Below are 22,821 nucleotides of genomic sequence, written 5' to 3' on the forward strand. Positions count from 1 at the left end.
ATTCTCTAATTTAAAGCCCATGGAAAAAAATTATTTTGGAATGAAGTGCTTTTTCCGCATAGGAGGTATTTTTTAAATATTTGTTAAATGAAAGCATGAATAAACACACACCTCTGGGGTGATTTTGCTTTCTCCTCTCAAACAATAGGAGCTACACAATTACTTGTACTTACCTTCTGTCCTACATGGAGCCCTTCCAACCCTAAAATCTAACGTTAAAATTGGAAAGGGGAGTTTTCAACATTGAGATACTTAACATGACTATAGACAATGGTTTAATATTCTTAAATCAATGGTTTAGAATTTTATTCCCCCCCCCCAAAAAAAAGTACCATTGAGAAAAACAGTACCTGTTGGAAAAATCTGTGATTGCATTAACTCGCAAAACAGAGTACAGTAAGAGGAGGTCATGTTCATGAGAGCTGTCCTCCATTCTGCCAAACAATATCTCTCTTTATATGCCCCTTTGTTGCATTTCCATAATACCGTGTCTTAGAATAACTGATTTGCTGGCGTGTCTCATTTGAAGGCAGAAACCCTGACTTTTTCAATTTCCTGACACCTAACTGACATATATGTAGTATGAATTTAATAAATGCTTGCTGAATAAATATGTAAGAAAAAGAACAAATCCACAGAGTGTAGGAAAAAAACTAAAGATAGCAAAAAAAAAAAAGAGGTCTTTTATGAAATAAATTTAGAAGGTATATCAAAATAGAACTACCTCTTTAAAAAAAGTGATAATTGTTTCGTTTCGGCACTGGAAGCACCTTTAGAGAGGATGACCAGTCCAGGAGCATCATGCATAACCATGGCCTCCAAGGTGGGATACAGGAAGAGTACTTCAGAAATTATGCACATTTTAATCTTATTATTTTCATTCCTACTTTAACAGGTTTTATAATATAACAGCCTAATAGAATACATGTGCAAATTATAAATACACAGACATTTACTGGGAGTGAGTACGCAAAACCTTTTGCCGATAGAATGTGTGCATTACGAGGACAGGTGTTTTCGTTTAATGAATGAGATGACATCCGAGTACCTAGCACAGTGCCTGGAACAGAGGAGCAGCAATAAGAATCTGTTGAATGAATGAGGAACAGGCAAATAGAGGAACGCAAACATGCTCCAAAGAAGCCTGAAACCTGGAGCTCAGAACAGCGCTGTCCCACATAACTGGGCCATGACGCAAAAGTCCCACGCCTGTGCCAGTCCCACGGAGCTGCTGAGCACCTGAAATGTGACTAGAGTGACTGAGGAACTGATTTTTTAAACATTATTTAATTCTAGGTAATTATATTGCCACACATGGCTGGTGGCTATCATACTGAATGACGCAGGTTTAGAACATCAGAAAATGAGAAATGACAGAATGTCCATTCGGAGGGGACTATGTAAATCAACCCTGACTCATCCACACAATAGAGTCATTAAGACAAAAAAGAAGAATCTGCAGACATTGACACAGCAAAGAGCCTACAAAATATTCAGTGAAAAGAAGCAGGTTATAGAACATTATGCCAAGTACCATCCCTTTACGCTGACAACATACACACATCCTCACTGATAGCACCGATTATGAGGAACCTTCATATTCTACTTTACATGTATTGTTTATATTCATTACACTTAGCATGTATTATTTTTATAATCAATGAAAGCAGTAAAGGTACTTTCATGGAGGGTGGAAGGATGGGTATTGTTCTTTCTTCTAAACGCCTTAATACAGAAGAGCAGCTCAGATCCCTGTTATTTAACGTGTCTGCAAGAAAGTATTTTTTGCAATCTGAATTCTAGTGCCCCGTCTTTCCTGCTCCATTAAAGGGAGGTTCCTAGGCAGAAGAAAAGGTGAAAACTTTTTTTGTTTGGAGTTTGCTTTTTTTAACCACACCCTCAGGCCTGAGAAAGGAAACACGAAAGGGAAGGAGGAGTTGCCAGGAGAAATATTTTCTGCTGACCTGACTGTCTCTCTGAGAGGGGAGGCTGGTTATCTTGATTACTTTGAACTTTCCAAAGAGAAGTTACACAAGGAAGCAGTCTACTTGTGACCCAAATTAATAAAGACATAACTTTCTTGTTCCTTGAGGGAATGGTGGCGATGGGATGTGCTATGGCTAATTCTGATATGAGCTTAGGTAAAATTCAATATAAAGAACCTGAAAAAAATACTTGGAGTGACTCATCCACTGATTTTTGTAACTATATCTTTTGTGATTGTCTTACTTAAAGTGTTCAAAACTAAAAGGAAGTGGGAGATTTATTTGCATTTTGATTTACACTGAACATCAAGCAATTACTTTTAGCCCAGCAATTTTCAATCTTTTTCATCTCCTGGAACACAAAACTGATTACTAAATTCTGCGGCACACCAAAAAAATATATTTTTTGCCGATCTGACAAAAAAATCGGTATAATTTTGATTCATTCACACCAGACAGCTATTGTTGTGTTGGCTGTTGTCATTATTTTATTTAACAATCTCAGGGAAAAGAGTTCAGTGTGCCTGATTAAACAGTCAGGTATTGCATGTTTTAAAAAATCTTGAAAATCACTGCTTCAGGCTGTTATGCAAAGAAACATTCTGTGTAATGCTGCAGAAACACTACCACATGCATAATCCTACTTATGGATTAATATTGGGATGTTAGCCTCTCGTGGATCCCTTTTAATCTACATATTATAAAAGCTCTGAGCCTTAATTTGCTCTGTTCTCAGACCGGAGTCAAGTAGAAATGAAAGAATGCAAAAGAAATAGTCAGAGGATATGAAAGAATTACATAAAAAAGAGAAAAACATGACTTTCATGATTACAGTTTACTAACAATGGATAGTCTCTCAAGAGAATAATAAACAATAATACTTAATACAGTGATTTTTTTTTACATCATATTTAATTTAACTGTGAGTGATGTTCTATATTGGTTTAAAAAGAGAATTGAATGGAAGAAATCAGGGTACTAAGTGGTTTTATAGTATTACCCTTGCAGGCATCTAAAAACTAATAATAAACATTTTAATTATCAAGAGCAGGTACTGATCAATTCCAAATTTATTTAAAGAAAGCAGATTCACTGATGTAAAACAGTTGTGTTCTTGCACATGCAGGGAAGCTAACAGATGCGGTGGGGCACGCTCCATCATGCGCATGTTCTCATGGAAGTCTGGTTACACGTACCAAAGAGAGATGGTAGAGCTGAGAAGACTGTGAATTACCTGAAATCACCCTGAAATGCACCCTAAATTAAGACTGGAAAGAGGCCCAATCTTTTGTCCGATGCTCTACGTGGACCTCACGCGAGCGAGCATGGGAATGGTGGAGATTTCAGCAGGGCGGGCTTCCCGGTGTCAGCAAGGTAAGCAAACACCCGCTTGCCCGCCCCTGCGGCGCTTCCCTTTGCTGGCTCCTCGCCCTGCAGGCACACCCTTTCCACTCCTCCACAGCCCACCCCGCCCCTAGAGAGACGGGCTCAGCCCACCAGTCATCAGCCACACGCTATTTTCCTCTGGAATTAGGCCGACCCCAGACTTCTATAAACTAATCCTGTCCACAGTAACCGAGGCAGGTAGAGGAAAGGGGATCTGGACAGGGTCTTGCACAGGGAAGGGGTAAGAGAATTTTCTGTTGCTGAATTTTGCAAACAGAGTATATACTGCTGCACCTCTAAGGCCCTGGAATAGCACTTGGGGCTTATAAACGCAAACATAAAATTTCTAATCTACTTGATTCTTTGTTGGTGAAGGAGAAGAAGCTTAGAGGAGAAGCTTCTAGAGTGAGCCACTAAGAATTTAAAAGGGACTGCTCACTATGAACAGACAGACACATAATAAACAGCAAGAGCAACGACTTTTCAAGTATCAGAACTTAGTTATCTAGAACAGATCGGCTATTTACGTTCTGCTACGAATCTGGGAAGCATGAGCCATCTAGGACTTCATTGAGAATGGCTACGATAACTACATACCCATTTATGACGGTTAAACTAAAATATTGACAATGTTAATAAGACACAACTGAAATTCTTGGACACTGCTGGTGGGTGTGTAAACTGGTACAACCACTACAGAAAATTATTTAGCGGTAGCTTTAATTCATTTTTTATAAGTCTTAGCATGCCCTTGAGATCTTAACTTTCATTTTGGGGAAAGAAACATCACCAGAAAAACTTCACTGTATCTTTTGTAGGACTAAAATATTATATACAAAGATGATCCCTCCAGTACAGTGCCCCTACTCCCAGAATACAGTGAGTCTCAATGCTTTTAAACTGCAGATCATAACCTGTACATCATATATATGTGGTATATTGTGAAGCTAATTTAGTAGCTTTCAAAATATTAAGTAGAACTGAAAAGACCAGAGCACACTATACACAACAGAAGTAATAAGGGTTTTGTGAAATTTTTGTTTCACTGGGACTAGATAGATGGATGTTTATTTTAGAAATAAACACATTTTATTTGGCATCATGCCAAATGGCCAAATATTGAAATTAGGATTTGCCAAAGCCAAATGTTGCTTTTAGAAAATGAACTATTGAGAAACAAGAATAAATCTGAAGCTTTAGTCAAAAAAAAAATTATGATTACAATCTTAGCATTAAAAATTCTGGTAGACCTATTTTAAACGTCTGATATAAAAGGGAAGGAACCATAATTCCTTGGCACTATCAACTGTAGCCAGATGAGACTTGTATAAAACTAAATAAATGTTCTCTCTAAAATGAGGTCTGTGGAAAAGCGAGATAGTTTAGTACCAGCTCTGCCAGCTTAGCTGTTGCCTGTGGTCATGTTACCACCAAGTTAGTAAGCTTTCCTTCCTCCCTAATAGAAAACGACTGAGGTCAAGACTTGCCTCCTGTTTATCTCCTGGGCTGGAAGATTTGCTTAATGCTATTGATGCAATTTCACTGAAGGCAATCCCACAAAGGACACACTGGTTTCCCTCAAATTATTAGCAATCACACTCTCGCAACATTAATTCTCAATCTATACCTATAATCTCTACTATTTATATAATTTTTGGACATATAAAATTCACAGCCTCCAAAATCATCATTACGTATAGCAATATTTTACTCTCCTATAATAAATGTACATTTAAACTTTCGATTGACTGAGGAAATTTTCATATTTAAAGCACAAAAGGGAACATTTGGAATAAGTTATATTTAGAGTACTTCCCTGTTTTTCACAGTGAATGTTAAGATAACAAAAAATCCGAATGGCATGCCTTGTCTGCATTGCCGGTGCCACCACACAGGTTACACAGGAGGGTTACCAATGCAACCTACAATCCTGTTCTAGTGCAAGCCTAGGTGTTCCTAAAGGGACACCAAGGTAGGCATTCCACCACTTGGCCAGTCAGCCAGAGCTCAATGGCAGATTTAGGAAGAAATCTGAGGCTAAGGTCAACTTGTGTTTACCCCTATAACCGTGTGTGTGTGTGTGTGTGTGTGTGTGTGTGTGTGTGTGTGTATACCAAGTCATTAAGTAGAATATCCTACTGAAGATCAAGGTCAAAATGAATTTGAAAGCCACTGCTATAGACTATCTGATCAAATTAGGAATTTGCTACAAGACACCAAAGAGAAAGTAATATTTCCTCTACTTTGTGAATTGTAAAATTCAGCTAGCATATAAGTAATAATATTCTCCAATCTCTCCCCAAAACAGATAGTTTATAACCAACATCAGAGCTTCCAAAGAGAAAGAAGAGGAAGAAAATAATATGAAGGGAGAATCATGAAAAAATAAGAATTTACCATATACATATAGTTCTCACACTTGTCTAAGAGAATGCAGGAAGTATTAACTTCTTAATTTACATCCTGTGTGTATGAAAAAAAAAGTGTCACCACACCTCTGAATATTCTTAAGGTTAAGTAAAAGTATCAATGTTATTTCTACTAGGCATATTTAAATTATCCCATTAAACATGCATGATGAAACAGGATGTTTCCTGCTCAAAACCAAAACAGAAGGAGTCTAAGTGATAGTATCCAAGAGTCAAGGCCATCATTTGATTGCTGGGGTGAAAGGAAACAGCTGCGCTCTGTTGGGCCAACACAGGGCTCCCCTGAGCTTTGCGGATTGCAAACGCCCACAAATGAGGTGGTTAGCTCAGAACAGGCTTCTTGGTCATGATCTCTATTCATGTCATTCCACAAAAGCCCACTGCTCTTGAAAATAAAACACAGAGGCTACGATCCTTGCAAAGAAAAATCATCATGTGAGAGTAGCAAGGTCTGAGAATTTCCAATGTAAAGAATAAGTTTCTTCCTTATAGTTGTACTCTTGGATTAATTAAATCAAAACCAATGAATTCTATTTGCATATCTATCTTTAAAGAATATAACTAATAAAAAAGGCTATGAACATAAAATTTTCATCTCTCCTTACGCCAAAACCACCTCTTCCCTGCAGCTTCCCTATGTCCAATCCAAAAAAACACAACAAAAAACTAAAGAATTTGAAACGTGTCTTGATTTCAGCTGCAGGAATGGCAGACTCATTAAAAACAGTAGCCAGTGTGTTTTCTGACAAGAGGGTTCTGTTCATTAACAGTGTGCCTTTCTTATCCAGTTTTTCCTTTGCTTACACTTTTCAGTGCCTTTCAGCAAACTTGGTTACTTTTACATCTCGAGAGGCCATAACTGCGGGTTATTTTTATTTCTTCTCCACAGTACAACATAAAAGTCCCAAAGACCAGGATTCAAAATTTCAAATGGCATGTTCACTGCCCACAGTCTAAAAACTAGAGAGGGGGCAAGGGCGGCTGAAGACCCTTCATCCCAGGATGAACTGCGTCCAAAGTCAGTTTGAGGAGACTGTGGGGATGAATGAAGAAAATTCTTTATTCCAGTCCTTGGAATTTAACTAATAAAAGGCTACACTGGTCATGTCACCTTCTACAAAAGGCTTAGATGAGTCCAAGGGCTGGCCCATGACAGCAATACCTGTTTTTTTACAACCAATGAGGAGCTAAGAATGGTTTTGTATTTGTAAATGGTTGGAGTAGGAGGGTGGGGAAATCAAAATAATAATAATATTCCAAGACACATGAAAATTTGTCTGAAATTCAAATTGCAGCACCCATAAAGTTTTATTGGAACACAGGCAATATTTGCATACTATCTAGGGTGCTTTTGTCCTACACTGCAGAGGTGAGTAGTGGCAACAGAGCCCATCTGTGACCCACAAAACCTAGGATATTTACTATCTGGCCCTTCATGGAAAAAGTCTGCCAATTCCTCTACTATGGTTCCTTCTTCTGTAAGTAACAAGTCAGACTCTAGGATCACTATGGCACAGTGTGAAGAGCTCCACGTCCAAATCAGCCTCTCACTGACCCACAAGCAGTCTGGGTGCTAGTCTCATCCTAAGGGAAATGATTGATTGGGAAAATAAGTCTATACATCTGAGACTGAAATTGAAAATTCCCTAACATTAAAATCTCTAATCCAAAACAAAATTACCCATCTATGCTCACATTTATTGGACACTTACCACGTGCCACACACCATACAAAGCGCTGACTTGCAGCCACTCATTTCATCCTCAAAACAATCCTGGGACGTAAATGCTTTATTGGCACTATTTTACAGTTGAGAAAACTGAGGTTAGAGAGGGTAAGTACCTAGTCCAGGTCTACACAGCTAGGAAGGAGCAGAGATAGGGTGTAAACCCAGGCCCAGGCTCCAGGGCCCATGCTCTGAACACCCTGAATGCATGCGGCTCAGAAAGATCTGAGTTTTGAATACTGGCACGCTGGGGTTAAATGAGACTCAACAAATTAATATACACAAAGTATTGAGTGCAGTTCCTGAGGTGGGGTATGTGATAACTGTTAGCTATCATTAAATACTACAAATTTTTACCTTATTTGGTGGATTATTCCTTGTGTCTTTATTCAGCCTTATCAAAATCCTATTCCTGTATATTAGGAAATTTATCATTTATAATATGCCAGCAGAGAATTCTAACACTTTTGTTACACAAACAAAGCATAACATCTAGTATTATATCCCTCAGTGGCTATTAAAGAATTAAATGTGAGATTTAAGTTGTCATTTTGAAACCTATAGCTATTGTCTTTAGTCAGGTCAGGCTGCCTTAACAAAATACCACAGACTGGTGGCTTAAACAGCATTTACTTCTCACGGTTCTAGAGGCTGGGAAGTCCAAGATCAAGGTACTACCCAACTCAGTTTCTGGTGATGTCTCTTCCTGGCTTGCAGATGGCTGCCTTCTCACTACGTGCTCACATGGCCTTTTCTGCACACACAGAGAGAGATCTCGCTTCCTCTTCTTATAAAACCCCATCCTCATGCTCTAACCTTACCCTAATTACCTTCCCAAGGCCCCATCTCCAAATACAACCACATTGTGGATTAAGATTCCAATATATGAATAAAACATTCAGTCCATAACAGCTATGAATAAATACTAAATTATTTCAAAAAAACAAAACACCCAGAAATGCTTGAACATGTAAATGTATACATATGCTGGAATACAGGCTACCAGAATAATAGTAAAAATTAGTTTTTGGAGATATGCTTATGTGTTACTGTTCTGTAAAAAAAAGTTGGTGGGAATATTATACATACAATCAGCTATGTAAAACAAAAATATGCATAGAAGAAAAACTGGAAGAAAAAAAAAGTCAAAATGTTAATAGTTACCTCATGTTTATTTTCTTCTTTATTTTCTAAATTGTCCACAAAGAACAGAAATTCCATATATAACCAGGAAAACATATTCTCTTTCAATGCCCTACTGAAGGCCAACTTAAAGTTATTTGTACTTTATTTATCAGCACAGTATTTTAATGTGAGTCTTTTCTGTCCTCTCTGACCTACACACACACACACACACACACACACACACACACACGATCAGTGGAGTGATAAGCAACTGCTGTGCCAACTGTGCTCACAAAAGTGTGACCTCAGGGGACATGTAAGTAACAGGGACTGAGAGGAGGCACGTAGGTCAGTGCAGGCTGGAGAGGAGGTGGCATCTACTTTGATTCTGGAAAGATAACAGGAGTGACCCTCTCCAGAGGGGCAGGGTGCAGGGTAGGGAGACCCATAATACAGAGCAGTCTAGAGGCCAGGAAGGGTGGTCTATGAATGTCAATAAGGTCAATGTGACTGGAACCTGGTGGGAGAAATGGTGAAAGATTAGGCTGGGGACCTAACACAGCCAGGTTAGAGGTTTCTCAATATTTCTGAGACCCACATTAAGAAATACATTGCACATCAGGAAGCAGGAAACACATATACACTCTCATAAAGCTGAAAAAAATTTCACCAAAAATATGTATCCTTACTTTGAGTGACTCTCTCTGATGTATTTTTATTGATTTTTAGAGAGAGAGAGAGAGAGACATCGATTTGTTGTCCCACTTATTTATTGGTTAATTCTTGTATGTGTCCCGACTGCATCAAAGCCCATCGGTACCACAGTCTAACCAACTACCTAGCCGTCCAGGGCACTCTCTGATATTTTCTGTTCTTGTTCTATTCTACTTCTTTCTTCCTTTCTTTTCTTTCTTTCTCTCTCTCTCTTTCTCTCTCTCCTAAAAGCTAGTCATGACTAACTGTACTGACTTCATGACTGCTACTGGATCACCACTCACAATCTGAATAAACACCAGGCCAGAGCATTTAATGCATGAATGTGTACAACCAGTGTACAGAAACCAAGCAGAAAATTTTCAGATGTAGATATCTGGTACTCTTGGCAATAATAAAATACTCTCAAAATATATTTAAAATGGCCTTGGAAATTATGTTTATGTCGAGAGAATTTTTGTTTAATTTGAGCAAATAATAAATGGACAAGCTTAAACGTCAGACTTCATGACTGCCCAATTTCTAAGAAAATTACAAATGTATTTAGGAAATAAAAACTTGCAACAACAACAAAATGGCCTTGGTCTTAGCCCTCTATAAAAACACACCCTAGCAAGACAACGTGATGATAAAAAATGTCTCCTTTATTTAAAGCAGAACCCCTTTAAAACCTGATATAAGGACAAAGATATCCAAGAAAAAGCTAAGAGAATCCCTAGAGACACTGCACTGAGCTTAAGCTAAATCAAAGTGCTCACTGGAAGTGTGCCTGATGGACACAGAAGGGCCAAATCTGTAGTGGAGGGCATTTTACTACTTCTAGTTAATACTAGGACTACCAAACACACAGGAAAAAGTAATTAGAGAGCAAAGAATAAGCAATAACTGAAACTAAGCCCCTCTTAGTTCAGAAAACAAAAAGGAATCCAATCTGCCTCTACGGCACATACAAGGGACTCCACAAAAGTCCATATCCAAAATTAGAACAGAATCAAAAACAGGAAAGTGGATTCTGAAAGGCCATCTATAGGCAACCAACAAGATGTCCGAGACATTCGTTCCTTCCCAGATCATCTATTCCACAGCCTTTCAACTAGAAATTGTTGCCCTGACTGCATCCTCTGTCAAGTCCCACAGCAGTGCTCCTTCAAAGGGTTTACAAAGTGTCTCAGGATCATGGTCCTACCATGAAAGTGGTGAGCCTTGCCTGGTGGCCCTGGAAATGCTGGACATGACACTTCCCGGCCATTACAGAGTCAGACCTGTCATCTCGCTGAAGGCTCAGCCCAGGAGGCACAGGGAGGGGGATGCCCCAGGTGATGAGTCCTTCCTCCAGCTTGCCTAGTTCTGAGAGTAGAGAGTATTTTTGGAAAGGGGGACTAGACAAAAGTCTGGAGGGTCTGGGAAGACCCAAGGAGTTGTGCAGGTCCAGAAAGAGTCACCCCCAGGTTGTGCCTCTGTGGTACTCAGATTGTGTTTAGCTAAAGGTAATTAAGCCACAGGCTCAGAAAAAACTTCTGCCCCCCACGCTTAACTGCCTAGAAGAATTTGAATTAGAGGCCTTTCCCATAAGGGAATATTAGTGATAATCTTTTCAAGCCACCTATATGTTCTAAACATCTGCTCTTCTTATCACCCTGCAATGACCCTTTTTCGCCCCCAAGCTGCATTACCTCATCCTTAGCTCAGGATGTCTTATATACCTCAGTCCCCCTTTCTGTATAAACCTCTCCTGATGTGGAATCTCCTACTCTCGCATGTACATGGGGTTCCCATACATACATACGTATTAAATTTGGTTATTTTCTCTTGCTAATCTGACTCATGTCTATTTGACCCCACAGAACCCAAGTGACTCCCAGAAAAGGTCAAAGTAATGTTCAGGTATTTTCCCAAACCAGATCAGATTTTGGGAGAGGGAAGAGGGACCCAGGAGAATAAAGTCCCTAAAGAGTGATACAGAAGTCCCTAGAATTTCCCTAGAGAATGACAAAGGTCAGACAAATGAAAAGTTGTGGTTTTCTGGGGCTGTAATTAAAATAGGGTAATTACAGGACCATTCTTTCAAAAATGTCCCCTCCAGTCAAGGCCTGGCATAGCTGAAGGTCATAAACCTAGATTCAGTGACTAACTTCAGCTACGCCAAGCCCAAGGCACCTTTCACACTCATTCCTGAATTTTAACTCTTTTTCATTAACAGACACCCAGAAGATCATTTATCTTTATGAAATGGGGTCATGAGTGGGGGAAGGCAGGGAATTGAGACATTGGAATTTGCCCTTAAACTTCTATGAATACTTCTGGTCCCCTCCCAAATCCTGAAGCCTGCAGAACTATTTGCTGTTTATGATGTGGATGGGATGACAGAGAAAATAACCTCTCTGCCTGCCCTAGAGGGACAGAAGAGGGGAAATTCACCACTCTCTCTGGCATTGGCTTTCCACCAACACTCAGTGGTATCTAAATTGCAGGCTTTCATAATAATTACTAAGAATTTGCCCTCCTTCAGTACCCACTGTCCAGCTGCATAAGTAACCTGTCTTCTCTCGTCATCTGTCCTAACAAATTGCAGTTCTTTACGACCTTAAATGTATTTAGTGAAAAAATTTTTTTTTTTTTTTTTTTAAATATATCTTTATTTATTTCAGAGAAAGGAAAGGAGAGGGAGAGAGAGAGATAGAAGCATCAATGATGACAGAGTCATTGATAGAGCCCACAACCAGGGCATGTGCCCTGACCTGGAAAGAACCCCGACCACCTGGATCCCAGGTCGACGCTCAACCGCTGAGCCACGCCCGGCCGGGCTATTTAGTGGAAAATTAATAATCAAGAGCACTATAATAGTTTTTAACTACAAACAGAATTTTTTTGGGTTTAAGCGTTAAAGTTTTAGCAATAAAACATGTACCCATCAATACAATTCTATGTTCTTAAAATTGTCATTATATCAGAATCCCTATAAGTATGTAATTTTTTTTTAAAGAGGCTTTTGGTTTCTTGTGTAAGAACTAAGTTAACTGACGGAGAGATGGGTGGGCTGAGAACAACTTTCTTAGGAGAAGAACCGTCATTTCTCTTCCAGAGAGAAGCAGTGAAAACCTTCCTTCCTGGAATAAAACATAGCAATTTCTATAAAGCAAGGTCTGAATTAGAATCCATGGCTTAAAACTTAGCTCCCAAAAGACAGGAAAAAATATCAGAGAAAGGAGGATTCTGAACAATATTTTGCACAGAGTTAATTTCTGAACACTAGCTAAAGATATATTCTTAGCTCTTAAATCTATGGAGTTGATGTTATTGAGCTATCATTAGCTTTATACATTTTCCAAACATAAAAATCCTCAACATCTCAGGCCATTCATGAACAACCACATTTTGCGAGTATCTCCTTGGTTGTACATGTAAGGTCCAGGCACATTTCTACAGGGCCACCCTAACATTCCCTTCCACTAGGCAGCTACAAAAACAAAAATAAAAAACAAAACAAAAACCCTCTACTGCCCTATCCAGCCAGAGCCTAAGTGAAATCAAATCAGACCTGATTGTGAATATATTATGTCTTCTTCCCATCCTTTCCCCTCTCTCCCTGGGTATCGCGGAAATCTGGACTGATGAAAAGCCCTTAAGATATTTAATTCCTCCATATGTTTGCATTCACATGACACAGAGCACTGGGAGTAGCAGGAAGATGGGTAGCGTCAAAAATGGTGCAGGGTTCTACAAGAAGCACAGGATAAAATTAAGTAGAGATTCGAGGAGTTATTTCAAAACCCAGACTAAGGCAATGAAAGTGTAGAATCAGGTTTAGAATCAAGTGAAGAAGCAGGCCTAGAGTGGTCTAGGTACTGGTTTATCAAGGTGACCTAGCAAGTTAATTAAAAAATTGAGGCCAGCCCGGGCCAGGTGGCTCAGTTGGTTGGAGCGTCATCTCATACACCGAAAAGCTATGGGTTTGATTCCCAGTCAGGGCACATACCTAGGCTGCAGGTTCGATACCCGGTCCAGGTACACATGGGAAGCAACCAATTGTTTTCTCTCTCTCCCTCTCTGTCTCTCTCTCATTCTCTCTCTCTCCCCTCCTCCCTCCCTCCCTCCTTTCCTATTTCTCTGGAAATCAAAAAACAAAACAAAAAACCATATCCTAGGGTGAGGATTAAAAAAAAAAAAAAAAAGTTGCCCTGGCCAGTGTGGCTCAGTGGTTAGAGAGTCCGCCAGAGCACCAAAGGGCCACAGGTTCAATTCCCAGTCAAGGGCACATACCTCGGTTGCGGGTTCGCTCCCCGCCCCCCAGTTATGGCCCATGCAGGAGGAAACCAATGGATTTGTCTCTTGTACATCCAATGTCTCTCTCCCTCTCCGCCCCCTCTCCCCCACACCCTCCTTCCCTCCCACACCCTTTCTGAAAGGCAATGGAAAAAATACCCTCCAGTGAAGATTAACAAAACAAAACAAAAATTTGAGACCAGAATTTCACCCCAAAGCTAATGTTCATTTCCCATGACTATATTTGGCCCCCTCCTCCAAATCAAAGCCTAGTCCCTAGAATATCCACTCTATTAGCCTGTCTTTATGCCTAAAGTCCTATTAAAGAGTACAATAGTCCCCCTAATCCACGGGGGATATGTCCCAAGACCCCCAGTGGATATGTGAAACCGCAGATAGTACCAAACCCAATATATATACTACTTTTCTTCCTACAAATGCATAACTTTTCACTGAAAGGAAGCACTCGTCCTTGGCATATCCAAACTGCCAGCATCTTTACTCTTGTGCTTTGGGGCCATTCTAAAGTAAAATAAGGGTAACTTGAACAGGAGCACTGTGCTACCGACACACTCGATCTGATAACCAAGAAGGCTACTCCGTGACTACCAGGAAAAGGGGATGATTCATGTCAGGTGGATGGTATGAGATTTCATCACATTACTCAGAAAAATGCACATTAATAACTTTTAATTATTTCTGGAATTTTCCACTTAATGTTTTCAGATCTCGATTGACTGCGGATACCTGAAACCATGGAAAGCAAAACTGTGGATAAGGCGGGCTACTATAGTTCAATTGAAAAGGGAATTCCTTTCAGGAATCTTGTTTTAGCTTATATTATTTTTAAATTAAGCACCTTTGGGAAGGGGATTATGATAAATCGAAGATTGGTTTAACACGGAAGGTGGGTTTGTTCATCAGCTGTGAAACAGTGAGTTAGTTCATTCTCAGAGCTCTGTGGAACTGAAATAAGGAGGAAACCAAGTTCCAGATGATGTCAGTGAAGAAAACCAGGATGCTCCTGACTGGTACTGTTGTAAGGCTCTGTGGGCATGTGGCCCTGGTCCCGTAAGGTGCCATAATCAGAGCTCAAACAACAACTGGTTATGGTATGCAGGTCTGCCTAAGGTTAGGTCTGAAGAAGCAAGGGCACCTAAGGGGAAATCCATCTAAGAGCAGCCACAGACCCAGGCCAGTCTTAGGGTCAGAGTACATCCAAAAGGCACGGGTGTGTTAGCTAAAGGTCTCAATGATACGGAGCATGCGTCCACGCTGGAGAAAAGCAGGCCAATGGCAAGGGATCAGGACAGACCAAGCAGCAGATATCCCAGTGCCAGTCAACAAGAGAGTGCCACAACAGATGCCAAGGCATCAGAGAGATCCAGTACCAACCAAGAACGGAAATGGGCAGGAGCCTACTGTGGAGAACAGAGCTCCTACCGGGCCAATGTCAAGTCCCAGGGACCCTTTAGAGCCTCAATATTTAGCTATACAATTGCTCCTGAGAGTGGGAAGGATTAGGCAGAGATCAGAAGCAGCCCTGTGGGTGGGAAGGCGTCCTGAAAGAGGATGCTGACAGGCAGCATAAGCGGTGACTCCTGCTTCACATTTCAACCTAACGCGGGCCCGGGCTCTTGTTGGCAGCTGCTTGGGTGCATTAGATTTAGAACCTGAGTGCAGAGGAATGAAAGAGAATGATTTATTCCCCAACAGAAAAATAAGGCAGAAAATCTCAAATTTGGCACATCTTTCTGTTGTAACATTTCACAGCCAGTTTCCTTGCCTGAAAAACTAGTGAGAATACCTTCAGCTTAGGTCCTCCCAGGGCTACTGCTGACAAACGTGCAGTGGTTCATCAAACGACAGGCGCCCAAAGCAGAAAACCCTGTTAACCTGGGCAGGCAACATTTGAAAGAGAGTTATTTGGAATCTGGTTTTCAAGCAAGGAAATATGAGACTCTGTGGATACTTCCAAATCTGGAGTCTGAGATACCTGCCAACTGTGCCAATAGGCTAGAGGGGATTGTCCCAGTCTACCTGCCCTCACCAGAGGGACTGAAATTGGAGGTGTCCTTCCCCCGGGTATGGACTGGGTCAGGAGGTTAATAGAAAACACTCTCCAGTGGAAGTCATTTCTTTGACTCAGTAATTCAAGTTTTTTCTCCTACTTGAGTGGGGGGAATCCTGAAACAGAACCCATGAGTTTCTCAGAACCATGCAAAATCCCTAGAGTGTCAGACTGCCAGACTCCTTAGAGCTGCCTTCAAATCCTCCTAAAGGGCCTAAGGCAGCCCCTGTAGCAGTATAAACTGAGTTGGTCCCTAGGGTCTTCCTTAATTTGAATTCAAATTGCCTTCAGGCTCCCTGGAAATCAGCAGGACTAACCTACAAAAGAACCACAGGGAGTGTATTCTTTGGTCCCACAAATATAAAACCAAAGTAACTTATCAAATTCTTGGGATGACAATGAGCTTTAAAATCCCACACTAATCAAAATACACAAATACAAAACTATCCCCTAACTCTTGCCCCAACAGTAAGTTGAAGAATTTGCCTTGTGACTTTCTAAAAATTCTACAGATGCCCAAACATGAAGTGGGAAATGACAGGCAAGAATGGAAAAAAGGAGGTGGCCATGCCAGTCCCACCAGTGACTTAAGTAATTTAAATCTGTGATCCTCTTTAACCCCTAACTGCGAACTAAACACAAACAGCTATTAACACTCTGACGACAGATATGCAGAAATGGTAAAGGGCTGATATGCAGACATTTAAATTCTCGATTCCTGTATGGAACAAATTCCTGTTTTCCACTGACTGCGATACCAGATGAATGACTTTCTCTTTAATTCAGAACAAATTCCGCCTGTCCACAGTTCCATGTGTGCACAGCAAATCTCCCTGGCTTCTCTGAGAGAAAGCAGTTCAGACCCTGTGCAGTCAGGCAAACATGAATAGTAGGACACACCAAGTTATTTCATTTCTGCCCGATTCAACAAATTTCCCCCTTCTTTGCCCACCAAACTCTTACTCAGCATTCAAGACCCTGCTTAAATTTCCCCTCTTCTGTGACACGTTCTCAGCTTCCTCAAGCTCCTTGCCTTGCACTTCCCAGCTCTCTGATTACACCTTGATAATATCTCCTATGACATGCTTTGTAATTTTTCTGTTTAAGGCAAGCTCACACGGTTTTGGTAGGAAGGTCAGTTGGTACAGCCTCTTTGGAGAGCATTTTGGAAATGTCTATGAAAATGACAAGGCACGTGTGGAACAACACAACTTTCTCCTATGGATTTACTCACCAGGTAAGCAACAAGGCTGTTACAACACTGTTATAACAAAAGAGTGGAAACTATCTACATGCGCACTAATATACATCTGGTTAAATAAATACAATAGAGTACCATGCGGTTCTTCAACAGAACCAGAAGCTCTCTCTTTATACTAATATCTGAAAATTTCCCCCTAAACTCCTTTAATTTGTTTGATAGTCTTTTCCCCCCATCTTTACTGAGGTATGACTGACAAATTTATAGAGAATCTTGACTTAGTTCACAGCAGCCCATTGAAAGGCCCCCTTTCTCTCTCTCTCTCTCTCTCTCTCTCTCTCTCTTTTTCTCTCTCTCTCTGATGTATTTTGTGTTTCCCTGGGCAACAAGCAAGGGAAGGCGACTTTGGCAATAGTTTTCATTGGACATGAGGCATGAGGTAAAGGAGATCAGAATCTACCACTCAAAAACTATGTCACTTTGGGGTAAGGATTATTTTGAGCTAAAGGCACTAGAGAAAAAGTACGCAGGAAGAACTCTTTTTTTTTTCCCCACAGTCAGTCAAATGTGGTTGTGTAGAGGGCGACAATGTTAATCAGCTTAACAATAACCCACAACCTTCGGACCAACTAGGAAGAACTCTTGCCTTCCCCCTATCAGCCTAAAAGCAGAGCATAAATTCCCCTTGTGAAGGTACCCTGCCAACATGTCCCACACAAGAAAGAGGAAAACAACCCTTATCACTGGAGATGGAAATGGCACCTAGATGAGTCTATATAAACAAACTTTACTAAAATAACCCTTATCTTCCATTTGTTTACCCATATATTTAACATAATTTACTCCCCTAGAAACCCAAGCCCACTGTTCTATGTCTAGTCACTTCTCCACACTTTATGGCCCTTTGTTAAAATGATATATAAGCTTCTAAGTCTAACCACTTCTCTGGGTTTTCACTTCTTTTCTGTATATTCCCCTGTACATATAAAATTTAAAACATCAATTAAATTTGTATGCCTTCTTCTCCTGTTAATTTGTGTGTTTTTTGTTTGGTTTGGTTTTGGGGGTTTTTGTCAGTTTAATTCGTAGGACCCAGACATTGAACCTAAGAGGGTAGAGGAAAAGATTTTTCCTCCCTTACAGAGGAGTGTCAGAAAAGCTAGTCACTAGTCACACTGAAGTCAAGCAGTAGGAATTTTAAACAAAAGGGAGGAGACCCCACTATTTTCAGAAGTAGTGCTAATGGACAGTGCCTCCAGCCTTTGCTACTTTATAGAGAAGCTACAAGATGTACCCAACCACAGCCTCCCTCACTTTCTTCCAGAAAAAGACTTGATTATGGATAAAGACTTGATTATGTACCAAGACTTTATGTACCTGTCATGCAAAAAAATGTAGTTGCTATGCAGTTACAAAGAAATAAAAGATTATTCTACTCTCGAAAGTATCTAATAGTATAACACAGACCTTTTGAAAGAGAGTTGTACAAAGTAAATGTAAAAAAAAAAACACAACTGCATAAGTTAATAAAGGTGGCTGCCCAACAAAAGCTCCTCCAACCTAACAGAATATTCACAAGTTTCTCTACGCAAAATACACAGGCTCCAGTTAAGGCTTGTGTTCCACCTCCTAGATCAAACCAACCACTTCCTAGCTTTGAGACCTCAAGCAGTTTTCTTAACCTCACTACTTCATTCATAAAATGGGCATATTAGGATCTACCTTTTAGGGAAGTTAAAATAATCCAATGAGATGGAGCACAGTTCCTGACACTTAGGGCTAAATAAATGTTAACTATCATCATCATCACCACCATCATTCTGTAATTTTCAAGATGTTTCTCAAACTTTAAAATGGAGTTCCTCTGACTAATCCATTTATTAAGAAGGGGGGAAAAATTACCTGAAAGTTCAGATGGTTTTATATGGAGCCCTTTTTCCTCTCCATGGTGTTATATAAAAAGCATGTGTGTGACATCTTTGAAGTTTGTTTTTTACTGTGTATACAAAAGAACCCAAAACATTGACATTTGCTTCTTCAAAGTCCCATAAATTTATTTTCACAATGTGAAATATTTATGCTGCTTTACTTCCAACATCAAAATCAATAAGCCATTTAAAAGACTTGGTCAAGGTCAGACATCAGGCTTCCAACTACAGTGGAGCATCATCCAACCTGCTTCGAATGCAATGATTCTAGTCCACATCTCATTCAATATCCTTTGGCCCATTTTACATCAAGTCTCAGAATAAAGACTCTTTTTTAAAAAAAAAAAAAAAGTCTTTGTGAGAATGTAAGTTGTTTTCTACACTCCAACAAGCCAGACAGGTTCACCCTAATTTAACTGCAAGGATTTGGAGGGTGGCTGAAAGGGACAGAAGTGTCATATGTGTGTTAAACAGAGAGGCTAGGCTGGTTCAGTAGAAGGTAAGGAGGGTCCCATAAAGAATGAGCTGAACCACAAAACTGTGACACATTTTAACGGATGGAGTACCATCGTGACATATCTAACAATTAGAAGAGAGAGTTTTGATAACAGCCCTGAAGTGGCCAAAAGTGACCCTATAGGGAAAAAAACAAACACCAATAAACAAGGAAAGGTTAAAATGTGACAGGATTCTTTAAGAGTGTAGGCTATACTACAGAGACTACAGGAAACATATGCCAACCAATAGCAAGGCACTTAAAACGGAAACTGAGACTGTTCTGGGGACAATTGCTTGTATTTTCTTTTTCAAATGAAATAGATTTCAAGAAGAAGAAAAATCTCAGAAAAAAGTGGTTATGTCTGGCAGGTCTGGCTCAGTGGTTGAGCACTGACGCATGAACCAAGGGGTTGTGGGCTCGATCCCCAGTAGGGGCGTGCAGGAGGCAGCTCATCAATGTCTCTCTCTCATCGATGTTTCTCTCTCTCTCCCTTTCCCTTTCTCTCTAAAAATCAATAACAGATTTTTTTTTAAAAAACAATGGTTATCGCCCGGCTGGGCGTGGCTCAGTGGTTGAGCATCAACCTAGGTTCCAGGCGATCGGGGTTCGATTCCCGGTCAGGGCACATGCTCGGGTTGTGGGCTCGATCAATGACTCTCTCATCATTGATATTTCTCTCTCTCTCTCCCCCTCTCCTGTTCTCTCTCTGAAATCAATAAAGATATATTTTTTTAAAAAAACTGGTTATCGCCAGATGATAAGTTGGGATGGTCTTTCTATTTTTATCTATGTACTTTTTATTTTTCTGTACTGTATTTTCTAAATGTTCTAAAATTAAAATATTACTTTTTATTTTTAACTATAAGATTTTTTCAACAAAACGGACAAAATCAGTCATCCATTTATAGATGTGGGACAATCTAAAATTAATCTGTACATACATAAATCTCCCCCATTAGACTCAAGACCCTCATGAATGAGAACCTATTTCATTATTCCTGGGAAACCCAGTGTCTAGCTCAGGCCCTAAAATATAAGCTACATATATTAAGAAGTGTTTTTGGCAAATGGATTTTGATTGTGGACAAAATCCCAAACTAGGTGACCCCTGGTATAACCTCAGGAAGGGAATTAAGGAAATTCAAAAAGAAATTAAGTGGTAGGGCATTCTCACAAGTGCTGGTCTGGGCAGCCTCGTTTCCAAAAAGGTCCCCTTATGGGGTATGCCAATCACCCTGATAGACACATTAGCCCACATTATAGCTTAATGTTGCTTGCTACTAAAATCTTCCAATAAGTCCTTTGTCTTCCCTCACCTAGCTGCCCTCCTTTTAGGACTGCCTAAGAATTGAGCTATGCAGTTCTTCCCGGACCTTGCTTTGCAGGAAGCCATAGAGGCCCGATTTCTATGGTAACCTTATTTGAGTTTGGATGTCATTTATAAACGAGTGAGGAGTCCAAGCTCTCTCTAAACAGCAGTCATTTTCAACCATTTGCACTCAGATTTGCTGAAGACCAGAGAGCAGTGGTGTTAGATAACAAAAATGGTCCTGGGAGTTTATCCCCAATTGGTAACACTATGATCCTAAACCACATCCGTGTGTGCATAAGTACTCATGTACACACTTGTGCACACACACACATACACATCACTGTCGATGTCCCTCCAGCTGCAGCAAAGACATCGCTTAAGGTCTAGAGAGATGAAAAACCTCATGAATAGCTTCTCAGGGCATTCTTTAAAATAAAGTACAGTACTTTATTTAGCTATTAAAGAATAACTCTGCTTTGTTGGATACTTGAGGTCCTGATTTACATCTGAGTTTAGAAGGCTGCTACCTCCTACATATTCACTTAAAATGCAAATTCGTCAGATTCCACATCTAAAGAAGCACAGAGTCCAATTCTAGCCAAGCCCATCTTTGCTCACAGCAGAGCCAAAGTTCCTGCAACTTTTTCCACACCCAGCCTACCAAAATGTAAGTCCTCAGTGAATCACTATTCCATATATGAGTATGTTCATAGCTTTTAAAAAAAATGACTTGAAACTAACAATGTATGAGGCAAAGAAAGAAAACTAAGTAACGCAAGTTGCAGTGCTTGACAAAAGTTTAGAAAAATCAAGAAAATAATTAATCACTGAAACTCTATGCCTTGCAACCAAGGTTACTTTGAAATGTAAGGTAAATGGATAAATTTCAGCCTGTGGTATACTAAAGTTACGTGAGACTGGGAGAAAAAAACCTAAGTATGTCAAAGCTATTTATTTTCCGTTTCCTACGGTTTCCCTAATTACCTACCAAATAAATGTAGGAAAGTTTGTTATACAGTATTGAGCTTACATCAGTCCCTTTTAAACTCTCTTTTCTCCCCATGGCAGAAAATATTCTAAGAATAGAGTCAAAAATGAACCAGGGCTATGGGCCACGAAAAGGGCTGTGAGTAATTTAGTAATCTCCCACTCTCCAGTTAAGAAGGCCAAATCCCCTGTGGGAGCGGAGGCACAGGACTTGCACTGCCCGATAAAGTGACACTTCCGAACAGTAAGAGCCGAGATTACTCTGCCGCAGCCTGGAGTGTTCTCGCCAAGAACCCGAGTGCTGTACAGAGCTTTCTAAATGTTTTTCCCAAGATCTCGAGGTCAGTTTCAAACGCTGTTCCTTTCAAAAGTCCCAAAGGAGACTTGCTCACCCACCCCACCCAGCAAGCAGCGCACTTCCCGTTCGCTCTGGCCGGTCAAGAACTCTAACTTGACAGTGACACACACTGAAAAGAAAAAAAAAAAAGGAAGTGGCTACGAGACCATTGCAAGACATTTATTTCATTTCTTTTTTAAAGGGAGATCACTGGCCCTGGCTACCAGGAAAGCTTCAATGGAACGTAGCCCGCTTGAAAGTCGCAGAGAATGTCAATGTTGCAAAACCGAGGGCGACTCCTCTTTAAAAATAAACTTTTTAAAAATCCTCGAAATCCTCTCGCTATCCAAAACGATCCCTCCCCTTCAGCGAACGCAAGGAAGCTAACAACTCCCATCCCGGCGGGTCGTACCTCCGGAGCGAGGCTCGGGGCCGGGTACGTGCCCGGTCTGCTCTGCCAAGCTGCGGAGGAAGCGCCGCGCGCCGAGGCGGTCAGGGGACCCGGCGAGCACCTCCCTTACCTGGTTTGACCGGTTTGGGTGGCGGCTTCGACATCTCGCTTCCTGGAGCAGCTGATCCTAAAGACCAGGCACGAAAAGCCAACCGAACGCCCCGCCAGCCGGCACCCCCGGGGCCCCAAAGTTTCTTTTTGTCTGGTTTGCAGCGGTGCGCCTTCGAGGACCTGCGCCCACCCTTGGCTGCGGGACCAGCGGACGCGGCGGAGAGGCTCGGCGCAGTCCCCGCCCCGCCCCGCGGCCGCCCGAGCAGTCCCGAGCGCGCGGCCCGGCCGACGAGGAAGTGGCCGCCGCCTCGCCGAGCGCTAATTGGCTCCCTGGTGGCAGCTGCGGGAGCGCGGGC

The 22,821-nt window shown here is 40.9% G+C and overlaps 1 protein-coding gene across 1 annotated transcript in view; it reads right to left on the reverse strand.

Annotated features, from left to right (window-relative positions):
- OSTF1 (osteoclast stimulating factor 1) overlaps positions 1-22,791 on the reverse strand; it is a 48,278-nt gene extending 25,487 nt beyond the window's left edge. The window contains exon 1 of the mRNA XM_081152164.1: positions 22,485-22,791. Within this exon, the coding sequence (XP_081008290.1) occupies positions 22,485-22,518 (34 nt within the window). The 5' untranslated portion in view covers positions 22,519-22,791. The remainder of the gene's footprint in view (positions 1-22,484) is intronic.
- Between the last annotated feature and the right edge of the window lie 30 nt (positions 22,792-22,821).

Source organism: Miniopterus schreibersii (genome assembly GCF_964146895.1).
Source record: "Miniopterus schreibersii genome assembly, chromosome: 11".
Taxonomy (NCBI): domain Eukaryota; kingdom Metazoa; phylum Chordata; class Mammalia; order Chiroptera; family Miniopteridae; genus Miniopterus; species Miniopterus schreibersii.